This window comes from Nelumbo lutea, chromosome 1, assembly GCF_056320005.1.
Source record: "Nelumbo lutea isolate HS-2025 chromosome 1, American lotus-T2T, whole genome shotgun sequence".
Lineage (NCBI taxonomy): Eukaryota > Viridiplantae > Streptophyta > Magnoliopsida > Proteales > Nelumbonaceae > Nelumbo > Nelumbo lutea.
Genome location: NC_142684.1, coordinates 116,010,166 through 116,027,993, shown reverse-complemented (window position 1 = coordinate 116,027,993; position 17,828 = coordinate 116,010,166). Strand labels below are relative to the sequence as shown.

General features: G+C 43.0%; 1 protein-coding gene across 3 annotated transcripts; it reads left to right on the top strand.

The window, feature by feature from the left end:
- Positions 1 to 826: 826 nt before the first annotated feature.
- LOC148876968 (Methyltransferase MT-A70 family protein) lies at positions 827 to 5,165 on the top strand. 3 transcript variants are annotated; one of them, XM_088979365.1, is made up of 11 exons: positions 827 to 1,429; positions 1,506 to 1,716; positions 2,004 to 2,143; positions 2,423 to 2,456; positions 2,767 to 2,842; positions 3,215 to 3,392; positions 3,477 to 3,566; positions 3,675 to 3,774; positions 3,943 to 4,174; positions 4,536 to 4,682; positions 4,785 to 5,165. In XM_088979365.1, the coding sequence occupies exons 1-9, from the start codon at positions 1,148 to 1,150 to the stop codon at positions 4,092 to 4,094; spliced, it is 1,263 nt and encodes a 420-aa protein (XP_088835491.1). In that variant the 5' UTR covers positions 827 to 1,147; the 3' UTR covers positions 4,095 to 4,174; positions 4,536 to 4,682; positions 4,785 to 5,165. The 3 variants fall into 3 exon arrangements, with proteins under 3 accessions (XP_088835491.1, XP_088835508.1, XP_088835499.1); XM_088979382.1 differs by having other exon boundaries at positions 837 to 1,429; positions 4,756 to 5,165; XM_088979373.1 differs by having other exon boundaries at positions 837 to 1,429; positions 4,536 to 5,165.
- The last annotated feature ends 12,663 nt before the right edge of the window (positions 5,166 to 17,828 follow it).

Here is a 17,828-nt window from a genome sequence, read left to right as displayed (position 1 = left end):
GCCTCAATTCTGCACAAAATGAAATGCGTGGTATCAAAAAGTCAACCAAAGAGCGAAGTTTTGGAGTTTGGCTTCAGTTAGGGCAAAGCTGGTTCAAGCACCCTTTACTGCCTTGCATTGAGAATATCTCCATGCTTGTATTCTTTATTTTATTTGGAGATATTTCCAATGCAATGGTGAAAATGGCTGTTAGAACAGTGTGGGCACAACTTTGCCTTGATAGAAGCCGATCTCGAAGTTTTGAGACTCGTGGTCATGGAATTAACATTCCCAATTCCAACGTGAAATTTAAGTTCATCCTAACCGAAGAAACAGGATTCAGTCAGAGCAAAGTCCATTCAAACAGCCATCATAACCTTGCATTGGGAATATCTACCCGTGAAATAAAGCATAGAAGTAGGGAGACATTCCCGATGCAAGGCTATAAAGGCTGTTCAAACAGTGTTCGAATAGACTTTGCTGAAGCCGATCTCCTAACCGAATCCCACCTAAAATTGTTAAAAAGGGCAATACGGAACATGAAGAATTTTTGGGAGTCTACAAACTACGATACAGATGAGTCCGAATCAGGTCCCAAAAAATGTCCCAACAAGACTAGGATCTGCTATCCATTGAGACCGGATCTGCTCCTCACACCTGGCGCTTCACAGGTGCTTCACACGCACATCCAATCATGCATTGGGAACATCTCCCATACTTGTTAGTTTGCACGGTAGATGTGGCCCATTTGTGAGGAACAGATCCCATCACGCTATCCATTAATTGTTCCGGCCCACCTGAGATGACAGCTGCGCATTAGAAATATCTCCCTCTTCATTGATAGAGAGATGTTTCCAATACACAGCTTACAGGTGCATGGTCATTTCGTCAGAGAAACCCGCTTGTCAAAAGGTATGGCGCGTGGGAACAGGATCTGCTCCTTATACTTAGCGCCTCACATGCACATCCACCGTGCATTAAGAACATCTCCGCGAAAAATAATACGGGAGATGTTCCGCATGCACGACAGTATGAGCGTGTGAGGCGCCCTATGTGAGGAGCAGATCCGGTCTCTGGCGCGAGGAATACTCAATCTCAGAACTCCCCTCCGTCTTCCAAGTACTTCGGTAGCACAGCAGTAGAGTGGAGTAGGGTATTGGAAATCATAATGGTGGAACCGGAGAAGAATGAGGAACTTTTTCTGTTCTTGGATTCCGGAATTTATCGATTCAGAAGCTCTAATGCCATCTTCATCGACCCCGTTCGCATCCTCAACTCTTCTTACACCCGTTTCAGGGTTTCTCCTGCCGCGTACTACTCGCGTTCTTTTGAGCATATTAAACGTGAAGAAACACCTCTGGCTTCTCCAAGTTCACGGAAACGAAAACGAAAACAGTCCAAGTCTCTCCCTCGCAACGAAACAGAAGAGTCTGCCCATCAACGTCATCTGGTACTTATCTCTGCTACTTTCCATCCCAATTTAGGGTTCTCCCTGCTTTCATCCGTTGTTGATTATTTTGTGACAGGCAGCAAGGCCTCCGCTGTTAAGAGCACATGAAGCTCTTTTAGGAGCTAAGGATCTTCTATCATGCCTATGCGACATAAAGAATGACGGCAGATCTTCGATAGAAACTAAAGAACTGCTGCCTTTCGTTGAACTGGGAAAGGTGTGGCAAGCCCCTCTCTACGAAATGTCTCTGTATTTTCGTCCACACGATAAGCAAACTGAAGACGGAGGTCAGTCTCTCGACTTAGGAAATTAAGCATTTCTTTAGCCGTTACTGTATGTTATTCGGTTCTCTTTTCTAACAATATCCTCTTAGCATTCGTGCACTTTCCAAGTATTTGCATAGATAGAGTTTTTTTTTTTTGGTAATAAAAACTTAAAGAATTCTTCAAGCATATGCTTCGTTTTTACTGTAAATAGTTGACTGAAGTGCTCTGAAAGTTCTAATTTTGTCTACTTTTTAACATCCTGAACTTCAGCTTCATGATGAGCTCTTCTCGTCTTTGTGGCTACACAGGTATGCCGCTCATCCAGTGTGGTGAAAGGGAAGTGGTTCCCATATTTAACAATTTAGTTGTTAACAAGACAAGTGATGACTTGGAGGCTGAATTCCATACCAGATGGTATATAATACCCAGAGAGAGCTGCTTCTACATGGTATGTAATTGACTTTTAAGTGAATTTTGTCATAGAACAGGAAGACAAGGTTATTACTTTTAAGTGAATTTTGTCATAGAACAGATTTCCTATTCCCAAAATGTTGTCAATCTTGATTCTGTCTTCCTCTTCATCTTTGCATCTGTTCACTTAAGTTGACAAGACAACATTGTCTTTCATATTTTCTTTCTTTAATGTATTGCTTTCTTTTTCTTAATCAACAATGAAGAGTGTCTTACATCCCTATTCAATTTATTTTGTCCTCATCTCACAATTTAGTCCGACTTGGGGCAGATTCACAACCTGATTCCCGGTAAGTTGAAATTTTGAACTCTATTCTTTTCCTCTACCCAACTGCGCCTAAGTGTAACCTGCCTCTGCTTATGATTAGAGATCAAGGTAGTAATCAGGTACACTATTAAAAATACAGCAAAAGCATATTTATGAACATGCTCTTGCTCATCTGTTAATAGGGTTTACCTGATGGCTTCTTTGACTTGCTTTTCGGTGATACTGGAAACCAGAATTTTCCTAATTGTTCTTGCAGATATTGCAAAAGAGGGCAAAATTGTTAATTAAAATATCCAGCCTTCTGATTTTAATGCCCAATAGTTGTTTTGCAGATCAATCTGATCATGGCTTCAATCTCATTGTCATTGATCCACCATGGGAAAACAAAAGTGCATATCAGAAATCAGTGTATGTATCTGGCTATGTGAATACTTACTAGCTTCAGGAAACTTGTGAGGATTTATTAAAGAACTTTTTGTGGTTTGTCCAGTGCTTCAATACTGAGAAATGAGTAATGTTGTATCTTGCATGCATCATAACTAACACTCTTTGGCAAGCAAAGTTGGTCAGTGCCCATATATTAGATAGGGTTGGTGTTCCAAACAGTGAGATCCTGCTGGGAAATATTTGACAGGATCATCTTTAGGTTTCATATTTAATTATCCAGATATTGTTGGACTAGCTCAAGAGTTTCTTTTTGAAATTAGATATATCCTTGAATAAGTCTGCAAGTTCTTTGTGAAAGTCTGGTCAACTTTTTTGCTTGTTGCATTTCTGCAGGTACTCAGTGTTGCCTAACAGATACTTTTTGTCCCTTCCTATCAAGCAACTCAGTCATACAGAAGGAGCACTTGTGGCCTTGTGGATTACCAATAGAGAGAAATTGCAAGTTTTCGTTGAAAAAGAATTGTTCCCTATATGGGGTGTCAGATATGTGGCTCGGCTTTATTGGTTGAAGGTGATTTTTCTTTTCTTTTTTTCTTCAAGGAACCAATCGTAAATTGTTATTTGAACATCTCTGGATTTCCTTTGTAATTAATAGGTGAAATTGGATGGTTCCTTGATTGGTGACTTGGACCTCTTTCATCATAGACCATATGAGTGCCTTCTTCTGGGCTACAGTAATGTACAGGTAAGTTTGTGAACTGGTGGGTCACTGAGTTTTGATAGAAGGCAATTACTTTCAGATTAAAGTCTTCTTCTTTTTTTTTTTCATATTCTATGCTGTTGTTTTTTGCAGGAAGTCGCTTCTGACCATCATTCAGCATTTAAACGTCTGCAAGATAACCAAGTTATCATTAGTGTCCCCGGTGATTATTCAAGGAAGCCACCTATTGGAAGTATCCATTCCTTAATTATTTTGAAATCCAATTTTGGATATTCAAACTTCCACAACTAATTGTATATTTTTTATTTTACTTGTTGTAGTTTATATTTGCACTTGCAAGTGGCGCATAAATTCATTATTCAACCTTGATGTCACAGAACTTGTTCCTTGACTTTTTTAGAGCTGCTACTGGATTATGCACCAGGGCCCAAGCCTGCTCGATGTATTGAACTATTTGCTAGAGAATTATTTGCTGGATGGACATCTTGGGGGAATGAGACCCTTCATTTTCAGGACTCAAGATACTTCCTAAATGTGAGTGCTGAAGAATAGTTTGTCATGATGAAAGGCATCGGTTGTTTTCATCTCTTGAGAGCTGAAGCTACCCAAATTTATCCAGTGACTTATTCCCTGTAAGTTTCATTTTCATCTATTTCTGCTAAAACTTTATTGTAATGAAAAAGAGGGATATAATGGAGGTAATGGATGATACAAGACTTTTAATAGTAATTATAAAGAAATTCTTGGAAGGGCCATTTGGCACAATCATGCAGTTAGCAAGGACAAGTGCTAAAAATCACATTACACGGTTAGCAGTGTCAACCCATGCAGGAATTACCTGGATCCCCACTAGTGTCTTAAGAACTATCATCAAAATCAACCTTGATTAAAAATAGGAAGCAATATCAAAGAGGGACCACCCAGATCATCAGCATTATGTGTATTGCATACTCTTATCCAACATTTCTGAGATACATATTTTGGTTTATACAGTTGCAAGCGTTGGGTTTCAGCAGCTGTGCATGTGCTCAAAGATACAAGAATTCTAGATGCCCTCAAGTGCATGACTTGTCAATCAATAAAAAATGCATGATTTTGTGCTTGCTTTTTAAGTTTACTAAAAGAAGGAAGACGATCTAGGTATGCTCTTTCCCCTAAATTCTGGAGGGTTCCTCATTCTGTTATACATTTGCAGATTCTTTTGCGATTTCAGGTTTCACCATGCAAATCTTAATTTTGAAGGAAAATATTCACCGGCAAGGGACTTGTCTAGTGTCCCTCAGTGTGTTAGCAGCACAAGTACGAAGGACCAGGCTCAGGAGCACCAAATCTAGAGGGCCTACATGCTTGTTTGTGGCAAATCTGCAATCAGTCAGCATCTCATCAGAGTACATTATTGCTTTAATTGTTCCATGTATCAAAATTGATGGTGTTATTTGAGTTATCATTTATTGCATTGAATAACAAACAGAGAGAATATGGTGAGACATCTAAATTGGGATCCTTTTCTTATTATTAGATCTTGAGGATTAAAGTTAGTTGTACGATCCTCATGTGAAATATGTAATTGGCTATATTTCTCTAAGTCTTGCAGAGCGGTTTAATGTTCTCTGTTACTTCCAATATTAACCTTTTCGGCTTGGGTTTGCATCTCCGATTTTGAATTGGAACATCTCTTGTTCTTGGCTCTGAGAATGTCAGTTCCTTGTTGCATAACCTAGCCAGCTCTAAGAGAGGTTAGGAAGGCAGCATCATGATTCATCATAGACCAATCTTAAAAGGGGTAGGGTCAAATCTCTCAATGTAGGATGACAAGAAAGGCATTGTGGTTTCCAAGGTCCTCTTTAGAGCCCTGAAACCGAGACAAAATTAAATCCTTTTGCCATCACAGTTCATTCTGGTATCATATAGAATGAACAATGCACAACAAACATGATTTTAAAAACTGAACCGACAATGCAACTGCTTTGACCACCGGTTCTTGGGTCAAACAGTTCAAACCCTGGTCAAATGGTCTTTGGGTCCAAAACCAGACCTGAAGCCATTACCGGTTCTTGGGTTAAAATGGTTTGACCGTTTGATTCGGTTTGATTTTTAAAATTATGATGCACAAATACCCTTCACCGTAAAGTTAGATGAGAAAATACGTTAAATTATCAAAATACTCTTTTTTTTTTCTTTTGGACAAATTTCTTAAACTAATTCTATTGTTTAGTTAGTTAACTAACTATACCCTTACCATTTAATTATTTTCTTCCACTACTCCTATGAAATATTAATTTTACCCCTTCATTAAATTCCATCCATCTTTCCTCAAATATCGCAATTTACACTTGCCGAATCAGAGACCCAGAGATCCACTTGATCCTTGCGACAGGTAGAGGAACGCAACTTGCTAAGCGGCGACGATTGGTGATTTCTCGCCAAATCCCCTGTAGAGTTCAGCGACACAAGGGAATCGTCTTCACGCAAGGTGGACTCCGAAGATTTAGTGAACGGAAAGCAGGGTGGACTCGGTGACTCCGTCTTCACGCAGGGTGAACGTAGCTTGCCTTTTATGGATTCCCAGCTCAGAAAGGCAGATGACAACCGAATGGACGACAAAGCAGAACGTCTTCACCGTAACCCTGTCTTTGCATAGACGAAGGTGGTGGTGGTCATGAGTCGTGACAGTGGTTCCGGCCGAGGCTCCCTCCATTCACAGAGAGAGCCCTCTCTTTCCTCGAGCCCTGTCTTCGTCAGAGAGCAAGACGAGCTAAAGCAGATTCATTATCGGAGAGCATGACGAGGTGGTGAAGCAAGACAGAACTTCTTGGCCGTCTAGCAATACATCTCCTTCGAGGTCTTTCCACCTGTACTATTTTCTCGACGTCCAACTCGTCCCACCCGCCTTCTCTCAAAACCGATCCGGTCTACTCCAAGTACCCTTCTAACCATCTTGGCAATTTTGTTCGTAATATTGGTCAAGAGATCTCGATATACCTCTCACTCCATAGTTCCACCCATTTGGGTGTCCTCCCCCCGCTGCCACCGGAATATAACTCGTTGAGAAATTAGAAGACGATTGAGCAACCACAGGTCCATTTCCGGCCTCCTCTTGTCTTTTCATCAAACCAACCTCCCAGATTAGACCGGATTTGGTCCAGTCCGGTCCAGTTGGTCCATTTACAAATGAACTGGACCAAATCCGGTCTAAACCTCATACAAACCGGATCCAGTCCAGTCCAATTGAAATGCAAATGGACTGGATTGGACCTAATCTGGTCCAAATTAAATGTTTTCCTTAGAAAATATTTTCCTTATTCACATTCCGTAAGAGTCCACAGTGGTGAAATAACAACAATCAACATACAGCAACCTCTCAACACGTATGCGTCGTTTTTTCATTGGTAGAGTTTTGGTAAAGCATCATTCCTTCCAAGCCGCATACTAGAGGTGTAAGGTGGGTTGTGTAGGGCCGGCACGGCATGGACCGCAGGCAGCCTACGCAAAGTGCGAGCCGAGATGTGTTGGCTCGCAGGCTGTCACGAGCCATGCCACCCTCTCAGATGAAAATTTTGGAGGTCGTCCTGGCACATCCTGTGGACTTTGAACCCCAGGCCCAGCACAATACGGACCATCGTGTTGAGCCCGGCACGACCCATGGGCTGTCGGGCCATGTCGGGCCGCGAGCGGCACGACCTGATTTACACCTCTATCGTGTATGAATCCTAGAAGGCTAGAAACTTCGCCCCTCACCCGATAATATGCCTCCGCCCGTCCCTACAAATTTGGAGAAATCTCAGCCGTAGCCGGTGGCATCACTTGTCACTTGCCAGTTGCCACGTAGCATGCTAAGAGACGATGTACTTAATTAATTGTATGACATGTCGTCTTGTCATAGTCTGACACAGGCTTAGCCTTGCCTACGCTTGACAGGCTTACGTTAAGGGACATCACCATCATTTTCACTTATAAGATTTTTGGGAAAAGTGATTTATTTTTAGGTAGACCACCAAAAGCTTAACGCACTCTTTGAGGAGGGGTGGTCGACCTCCTTGGGTGCCTAACCTTGGCACTCCTAGACCTTCATCCCTTGCGGGGCGGCCCTAGTTAATGGCTAGCATGGCTATCAGGGTTTCTCATGGGCGCACACATGCTCATGGAGACAGTGCATGGACCGGCACTGCGCTACCAACACTTAAGGGAGGTTTGGCATGCGGGCCTGGCTCAAGTATGACCCTTCATCACTCCAGCCCCTTGCCCAAGCTGAATGAGCTATCCCATTGCCCATAGCGCACGGGTGTGTTTCGGCCCAGCGGTTGCCTATCAACGTGGCACACAGGTGCCCATCATCATTGGCATACAGGAGTCCCTTCTTATCAGCGCCTAGTCGCCTCTCATCATGGTCGTCCCCTTTTAGCACATAAGAGCGCCTCCCATGGACCGGCCAGAGCCAACCAAGTGCCCCGGCCATGCGACTTGAGGTCATGATCCAGTGCTACTGATCTTGGTGGAGCCATCTCATCAGGCAACTCCTAGCCCTAAACTTATAAAAGGCTTGTCCTGGCCTGCCTTGGCCTAGACGCCACATGGGTTTCTTTTGCTACAGAACTATCCCCGTGACAGTTGGTATCAGAGCGAGCTAGTCAACTGCTGTCGCGGTTGGTATCACAATAGATTAGCACAAAGCCAGTTGAAGCGGTCATCTCAACAAGTAGCACATTGTGGGGTGTGGTCCCTAAGCACTTCCACCTGGGTTCAAGCAAGAAAATCACATCAGGCCTGGCAAGAGGCCATTCTTCATGTCCCCATTCCAATGACCCCAAAACAGCGCCCTTGCGAGGGCGGACACATTGGTTGTTGTGCTCATGCGAGGACAGATGCGTGAGCCTTTTCATGGAAGGCATATTGTGGTGGTTTGAGTGGGGAGTGCCATGCTTCCTCACGGACATCAGTTGTTGTTCATTTTAGTGAGTTGTGGGCGGTACGCCTACATCTTGGTTTCATGACGGATGGGTCATTGTTCCGTAGCTTTGTCTGAGGCACTACTAAGGCGAGGACAAGAGTCCGAAATTGGTTGGTGTCGACGGTTGGTCTATGAATATCACTGAAGTGACAATTTTGCATCAAATGGGTCATCGGTTTAAGCCACAATATTGGAATGATAGGAATGTGGGTACACTAGCCGTTGGAGTATGGCGGCCCTACCAGCAAAGCATCAGAGGGCATGCTCAGTTCAACAAATAGGCGGAGCATTTGCAGCAGCAACAACACATCACAAGGCGAGTGCATGTTCGGCAACATCATGGGTAAAAGTTGCCACTACTTGCACACAAAGCGGTCAGATCTCCTTGAGACAGCAGCAACACGTTGGGGGCCCCTCGGAGTGAAGATGTAGCACAAACTAGCGAGGTGCAGTGTAGTTTCGAGGGCCAATAGAGCATAAGCCATGACTAGGTTTGAGTAACCCGCACACAGCGAGGTGAAGTCCATAGGCCAGCATGGTGAAAGGGTACACCTAGGACACACTGCCAACAGTAGGAGTAGATCTATCACAACGTGTTTGGTAGCACCACCGAAAAGCTACCAAGAAGACGGTCGAGCCTTGAGGTAAAGATGATACATGGAGCGGACCTCCATGAAGCATCACACACAATTTCTTTGAGGGCCCTTCTCACACATTTCAATGGCATAGCCATTATGCGGTTTGAGTAACCTCATCACAGGGGGTGAAGTCCAAGTAGGCCGGCATGGTGAAATGGTTCTGTCCTCATAAATGGACACCAATATAGGCAAAACCCGGGTTGGCCAGGCGAGTCCAGGAACTAGCAGACAAGTGGATGGTGCGGGACACAGACGCTCATTCACAGAAGGACCACTGTCGATGATGACAATGGATTGAGTGGGGGAGCCTGTCACGGTCTGACATAGGCTTAGCTTTGCCTATGCTTGGCAGGCTTACGTTAAGGGACATCACCGTCATTTTCGCTTGTAAAATTTTTGGGAAAAGTGATGTTATCTTCGAGCAGACCCCCAAAAGCTTAACGTACTCTGAGGATGGGTGGTCGACCTCCTTGGGTGCTTAACCTTGGCACTCCTAGACCTTCATCCCTTGCGGGGCAGCCCTAGTTAATGGCTAGCATAGCTACCAGGGTTCCTCATGGGCACACACATGCTCATGGGGACAGTGCATGGACCGGCACTGCGTTATCAACACTCAAGGGAGGCTTGGCATACGGGCCTGACTCAAGTATGACCCTTCACCACGCTAGCCCCTTGTCCAAGCTAAATGAGCTATCTCGTTGCCCATAGCGCATGAGTGTGTTTCGGCCCAACGGTTGCCTATCAACGTGGCACATAGGTGCCCATCATCATCAGCATACAGGAATCCTTCTCATCAGCGCCTAGTCGCCTCTCATCATGATCATCCCCCTTTAGCACGTAAAAGGCGCCTCCCATGGACTGGCTAGAGCCAACCGAATGCCTCGGCCATGCGACTTGAGGTCATGATCCACTGCTACTGATCTTGGTGGAGCCATATCATCGAGCAACTCCTAGAACTAAGCTTACAAAAGGCTTGTCCTAGCCTGCCTTGGCCTGGACGCCACACGGGTTTCTTCTGCCGTAGAAGTATCCCCGTGACAGTCCGTCCCTACAAAGCAACCACTTTCTTTTCTCTCTCTCTCTGGTCTCTCGACATCAAATCGGTGCCTTGTTTGTGATGCTCGTAGCTTCATCAAAAACCAGGAAAGAGTGAAAGAGTCAAGTTAGTGAGCACTTTCTCTTCTCTTCTCTTCTCTCTCTCTCTCTCTCTCTCTCTCTCTCTCTCTCTCTCTCTCTCTCTCTCTCTCTCCCTCCTCTCTCTGGTTTCTCGACATCAAATCAGTGCCCCGTTTGTGGCGCCCGTAGCTTCATCAAAAACCAGGAAAGAGTGAAAGAGTCAAGTGATCAACCTACTGCGATAATGAGTTTATCAACGCTTGTGGTTGGAAGAGAGATGTAGGCTAGATTTCAAAAACAAGGGCCGGTGGTCAGAAGAGAGATGGAGGCCAGCCTGTTGGTGGCGTGTTAGTTACTTGTGGCAGAGACGACGATGGTGGAGTGCAAAGATGGAGAGGTGGGAGGTGCACAGGTTAAGGGCGAGAGGAAGATAGCCGGAGAGGGGGAAATACCGTCAGAGTTCGTTCAAAGCTTCAAACGAAATACCGCCAACGAGACTTTGAGATGGAACGACAAAGGTGCCGAACTAGCCTTCGACAGTTTATGCGCTTCAAACCTTCAACATTCAAACTTCAAATGAAAATAAACAGGCCAGCGGGCTCGTCTAAAACTTTTGGCCTTGTTCAATGGATGAGTCATGTTCAGACCGGTTTGAGTTCATATCAATTTTAGGACCGTCCAAATCCATACATAACACTTCCGATCGGACGGAGTCCCGCCTCAAAACCGGTCCAAAATGCGAACTTTTAGCAACGGCTTTGCATAACTGTTGCTAAAAGTGAGGTTTTGATGACGTTACCAATTAATGTCACAAATACAAGACTTCAGGTGACGTTTTTTGTAAACGTCACAAGTAGTGCAATGGTAAATCTGTTGTGGCATGAGTGATTCGATTGGGACAAGAAGTTTCTGCACGCTGCTATCATGAAGGGGAATTTATATATGGCCGATCGAGCTGTAAGATTGCCTTTGATCTCCGCTGAGGGTGCTGAAGCTTTGGGTCTACCTCTTGTTAAGCTATTGTTGGCGAATTCTTCACCGCCCTGCTGTATCGCCTAAATTGTTGATGAGTACAGAAGCTTAGGTCCCGTTTGGCATCCGCCATCCGGTGATTATTTGGGTTCTTAGGATGAGAAATATGTTTGGGCGCAACTAGCTATCAAGTGTTTCTCATTCCAAATGGGATAAGAAATGGGCTCCGGAAGCAAGGCTGTGGGAAGTGAAAAAAAGACACTTCATAGAATAGTGATTCTAGCAAGAGTCGATTCTCGCCATGTTAAGTTTAAAATAACGAACATGTGTGGTGAAACTCACACAAGAAAATATAGGCAAAAATGTAAATTCATTGATTATCATAAAACCCGGAATACGTAAAAACACCTACCCATGAAATTTCACCCTAGATTTCCTCATTTGTCATTCCATCAAACCAAGATTTCATTCCGTAACATCCTATTGACCCAAATTTTTATGATCTTGGCCCCCCTGAATTGACAAGACAGCATCATCAAATCCCATACACCTTCAAATACCCACCTGTAAAATTTCAGCTCAAAATACCCTCATTTGCCCTTTCATCACACAATGATTCCGTTTCAAGGCTCTGGATTGACCAAATTCCAAATCCAGCCGATCCGGGCCTAAGTGGCCCAATCTAACCTGCCAATCACTTCAAAATCCTCAGAAGCTGCACCCTGCAAATCTTCACCAAAAATACCCTCGTTTGTCCTTCCTTTACACAAAGATTCTGTTTCAAGGCTCTAGGTTGACTGGATTCCAAATTCATCCGATCCAAGCCCATTTGGCTTAATCTACCTCAGACTACCCCAAAACCCTACATTGTGAATTTTCATCCAAAACAAACCTTGTTTGCCCTTTGATCACATAAAGATTTCATTTTCATGCTCCAAATTAATCAAATCAAACCCTTTCTAAATATACCCAATCTGGGTCCATTCCACCCAATCCAACCCCACCGATCAACTCAAAATGTCCAAAACCCCCACCTTGTGAAATTTCAGCCAAAAATACCCTCATTCATCCATCCATCTAAATAGATTCCATTTCAGTCAATCTCGTAGGTCCACACACACAAACCCACTCTTTGTGGTTAGACCCATCTCAGCCCTCCACATTTTTCCCATAATTACTAAAATGCCTATGTACTTCCCTAAAATTACAAAATTGCCCTCTAACAACCTATAAACTACACATAAACTCTCAGTTGAGACAAATGGACTCTTCATCGTCTCCCCCTCTCCAAACCCAAAAGTATAGTAGCGGCGCTAGATTTGACCCACCTTCGGCCTCTCTCTCTCTCTCTCTCTCTCTCTCTCTCTCTTTCTTATAGTTTACTTCTTCTTCTTCTTCTTCTCCTGAAAGAAGGGTTAGGATCCATCATATGGATGGCCAAACCATGCTAGATGGGTAGCTGAAATTTCAAAAATTTCATAATCCTTTCGGGAAATTGAGTTCCCTATGTTTCGAAAAACTACATTTTTTAGGATCAGTCTTACACAAAACCGGACTAGATTTGAAATCAACCAAATAGGGAGATGTATACTTGATATGGATACCATAAATGCAGATCCCAAGATGGAAGTTCATGCCCAAATCAGTCCTAAAACCAGCCTCTACTGAAGATGGTGCACCATATTCTTGAAGTCGGTTCAACAACGCAATTTTTAGCAAAACTGCAATCCAATTGATTGGATTGAATTGGGGATGTGAGCACGAAATTCCTCTGATTTTTTCTTGCAAAAATTAGAAGAAAACTTATCTATATCAGTCCCAAAATAGTTGTTGTCGAACTAGGGTTTCTTGGGAGACAAAAGAAGAAGATAGAGCAGAATAGAGAGAGTTCTTGATCAATTCACCCCCTTCTTCCTTTATCTCTTTATGGAGCACTTCTCCTAATCAAATTGGGAAATTATCCAAATCTAATTTGGATCTGAACTTTATTAAGAGATAAGTCTTATCCTCTTAAAAGGATGGATGCTCCTGTTAGACAGTTTTGTATGCCCTTAGCTTCAATCAAGATGATGTAATTTATGAGTTTATTGTAAATGAATAGAAGTGCATATTTGATTCATGTTCCCTTGGTATGTTTCTATGTAATACTTTTAAACTGGACACTTAATGAGACTCGTGTTAGTTTAGAATGTTTACAGCCAGTGAGTCGATCTGGGGAAACCAATCCTGACAAGGCTGACACCGTGGTGCCACCAAGTCAGTTGGGGTGGCCTGTCTCAACTGCCAGGGTGAGATTCTAGGCACATACAGTGTAGGATTAATTGAACCTATGAACTGAACCAAATTTTTAGTATTGCCCTGGACCTTGGAAATTGATGGGCAAAACTGGAAATTTACACCCGACCCCTAGACTCGATTATGATACTGCACTAGGTGTCGGATTGGGCTATCTTTGATATACCAATCAGTGAGATTCTTAGCGGGGGTCAAAACTTGGATATGTTGGGACAGTCTGAGAATTCATCTGAGTGGGTGATCATAGTGACAAAATTAGCCCCTTTGTCGGATAAAAGTAATGATCGGGGATGCACTCTCACTGATGGAAACCAAGACTGCGGCATCCGATTTTAATCGTTGAGATTTGTTTTGCAAAATATATAAAAGTATATATATTATGGTTTCGAAAAGGTTTGCAAAAGGTTTTTAATTCCCGGGATCCATATAAGCAGAGAGTGCAACACTGTTCCTTGCAGTCGAGGGAGAGGTCATCTCTTGTCGGGCAGTGTATGATCATTATGGGCTGAGAGGTTAAGTGTAAGACCATTGAGGATAATACCTGATGGGCTAATCTTGCATTTGCCCACAGTCCTTAGGTGTTACAAGGTGGCTTGGCCCAGGGACCACTTAGCGTAAATGTTGGGCCCATAGAGACCATGAGATGGTTTTCAGGGGGTGCACTATCCATAACAGTGTATTCGGCCAGGCCTTGTAACAAAGGCTGGGCTGAACCCATGTGGCTGATGTGTAGATCAATGTTTGGGTCCCACGCCATACAAGGAAGCCCAACTGGTAGCAGTTTGGAAGACTAAGTGAATACATAACCTTAAATGAGCCTTAAGCCCATTCAAACTGGGCTAATTTGATTAGTCATTTAAAGGGGCAAATTCTGAGATGAATCAGCTGATAGGATTGGGCCCATACCCTATCCACTTAGAGAGTCCAAGATCTAAATAAGATTTAGATCTGGAGCCTCCTGATTAGATTAGGAGATGGTTGATCTGATCTGCAGATAAGGTAATGGTTATTCCTTATCACTTAAAGAGACTTCTTATACAAATATGATTTGGATTAACAACTCCTAATGGGATTAGGAGCTGATCCTTTAAGATTATAAAAGGATGAGGGGGCGGCAGCCTTTAGACATGCAACCAACACACTCTTGTCTTCAGAGCTGAGATCACAAGAAGAGAGAATTCTGCACCCTACGAATTCGTTCGATATCCAGTTCAGAGTTGGAATTGTATTCACAAGCCATCCAGTTGATTCTTGCGAATGGTCAAGTTCTTTTGGAAGAACACTGTTGATTCTGCTCCACCCTACACTGCGTCATCTTCAGTGGGAGCAGATTTTGGATCTTTCCTTGGGCGTGAACGCCTCCATTGGGAGATACTGTTTCTCCGTCTCAGGTATTATCCCTCCCTACTTCTTTTGGTTCAGATCTGATTCAGTTTATGGTTCAAGAATGATCATTGAAAATATGATTTTCTAAATAGGGAATTGGATTCCCAATTGAAGGGAGAGAAAAATTTTAGAAATTTGCCCCCTTATTCTGCAATCTTTGGGTGTCCATGTGATGGATATCCTATCCCTTCAATGGTATCAGAGCCATGGTTCAAATCTTGAACCATTTTGTTTCAGATCTGAACCTGCGCAAATGGGCAGAAGGCATTCTACCCAATTTGCACAGATATGGGTTTTGGGAAATTTGTTCCCAAAATTAATGGGCAAATAATCTGAAATTAATTTTATATAAATCTGATTATTTTTTAGAATAGTTCTCTATGATTTTCTTGATTTATGGGTTGTTCGTACAAGAGGAGATCGAATTCTTGGTTTGCGTAGGGAAAACTGCAAGATTTACAGTTTCTTGATTTATTTATTACATTTGGTCTATAAATAATTTTTTTTTTTTTAGACTCAATGTATAGGTATTCGATCTGATGTAATCATTAATAGAAATAAGATTTCTATTTATTTTTATTTTGGATCGAAGATGGCAGCACAAAAAGGGAGATTTCGCAGAGAAGGAGATTTCACAGATGGAACTTTCGTTATCTGCGATTTGCAGTTTATGAAACTACAAATTGTGATCTAACCTTTATTTTGCAAGATGGATTGTGCGAACAGCCCTGTTTAACTGATTCTTGATTTTCTTTTAACAGTTCTTGAATTTCATATTATTTTCTTGAATTAAAGATCAAACGAATTCGAACCAAGATTGGTTCAAACTGTTTGGACCAAATCTAGGGTTTAATCAAGTCTGAAAGTTAGCCCTAATTTTCCCACCAATGGGCCTGAGGATTGATATTTAATTAAATGGTTAATTCGGCCCAACCTGTAAAGGCCCGGTTTTAAATAGTTAAAACTGCCAAAAGCCCACTTCAAAGGATAAAGCTATATGGGCCGAACTGGGTAACCCTAATTTAGCCCATATACCTAAATAATATTAATGGTTAACATTATGGATTTAAAATGGGCTTCCAATGGGCCTTACAGATGATTAATTGATTGGATCAATTTATCCCTACATGAGATGTTTGGATGTGTGATGTGCTGCGTACATGGGCCATAAGTGCTTGGCCCATGCTCATTCGACAGTGGCTCTTGCGCACACCATGGCTGAATGCACATCATTGCCATGGTGTCCCTTTTGGTCATTGGATGACCTCCCTCGGTGGTGGGCCACACCTCATCAAGAGGTTACGTGCAGAACCCTAGCCGATTAAGGCCCACCGAAATCTGACTTTATGAAAGTTAGTGGGAGCCACTTTGGTTTGACCTAAATCAAACTACGGCGTAATAACTGTTCCCTCCAACTAATATAAGTGCATGTGATAGAGAGATTCATATGATGAACTCTCTAAAGGCTTTCCATCATTATCATGAGGATGGGTCCTTCAATAATGAGGAAACGCACCAGAAAATGGGCTATCCATTTGCTGTTGGGCTTGTCTAAGTGTTTCATAAGATGATAGGGGCATCATAGACCGATGTGGGAGGGGCTTCACCAGAAAATGGGAACTCTCTCACGGTACCTTGGCGTTCATGAATATGATGGGTAAGCACTCACTGGACAGAAAGGTTTACCTAAAAATGGCTCTGAACCTTGTCTGACAGAGGCCAAAGGGAAAACTCATATGATGAGTGGATGTGATCTTTCACAGAAAGGTGGTGGGGTTATGTGAAGAGATGAGAGATCCATCCCATGGATGCCCAAAGATTGCGGAATAAGGGGCGAATTTCAAAAATTTTTCTCTCCCTTCAACTGGGAATCACATTCCCTATTTAGAAAATCATATTTTCAAAGATCATTCTTTAACCTTAAACTGAACTAGATCTGAAACCAAAAGGAATAGGAGAGAATTATACCTGATATGGAGAAGTAACATCTCCCAACGAAGGTGTTCATGCCCAAGGAAGGATCCAAAAACTGCTCCCACTAAAGATGGCGCAGTGCAGGATGGAGCAGAATCAGTAGTGTTCTTCCCCAAGAACTCTGTCCTTCGTAAGAATCAGTAGAATGGTACGTGAGCACAGCTTCTTTCTCAATCCTTTCTCAAAGAACTGATGTCAAGATCCAATCTTGACTTCTCCCACAACTGGAGATCGAACTGGCAAACAGGGCGACAAGAACAGGGAGGCGGCAAGAGAGTATTCACAGGCTGCAGAATTCTCTCTTCTTGATTTCAGCACTAAAGAGGATCTGATGTATCTCTCCCAAAGGCTGTCGCCCCCTCCTTCTTTTTTGTTAACTTAAAAGATCAGCTCCTAATCCCATTAGGAGCTGATTATCCAAATCATATTTGGATCAGCCTTCTCTTTAGTGATAAGTATAAACCCTTATCTTATCTGCATATTAGATTAGCTTTCTCCTAATCCCATTAGGAGGTTTCTAGATCTGAATCACATTCAGATCTAAACTCTCTGAGTGGATAGGATTAAAACCCTATCCTATCTACTAATCCATCTCAGAATTCGCCCCTTTAATTAACTAAATAAATAGCCCAGTTCGAAATGGGCTTTAGGCCCATTAAACTTATGTGCTCACTCAACCTTCCTAACTGCTGCCCAGTTGGACTACTTTGTATGGCGTGGGATCCAAGCATTGATCTACACATCAGCCACATGGGTTCGGCCCAGCCTTTGTTACAAGGCCTTGTCGAATACACTGTTAAAGACAGTGCACCCCCTGAAATCCATTGAATGGGCTCTATGGGCCCAACACTTACTCTAAGTGGTCCCTGGGCCAAGCCACCTTGTAACACCCAGGGACTGTGGACAGATGCAAGATTAGCCCATCAGGTATTATCCTCAATGGTCTTACACTTAACA

What these genes read in the sequence shown, in the direction of transcription:
- LOC148876968 (XM_088979365.1), top strand. Translation starts at nt 1,148, where the DNA reads ATGGTGGAACCGGAGAAGAATGAGGAACTTTTTCTGTTCTTGGATTCC. An exon ending in GAGAGAGCTGCTTCTACATG is followed by an intron (nt 2,144 to 2,422) that starts GTATGTAATTGA and finishes CTCACAATTTAG; the next exon opens with TCCGACTTGGGGCAGATTCA. An exon ending in GATTCACAACCTGATTCCCG is followed by an intron (nt 2,457 to 2,766) that starts GTAAGTTGAAAT and finishes GTTGTTTTGCAG; the next exon opens with ATCAATCTGATCATGGCTTC.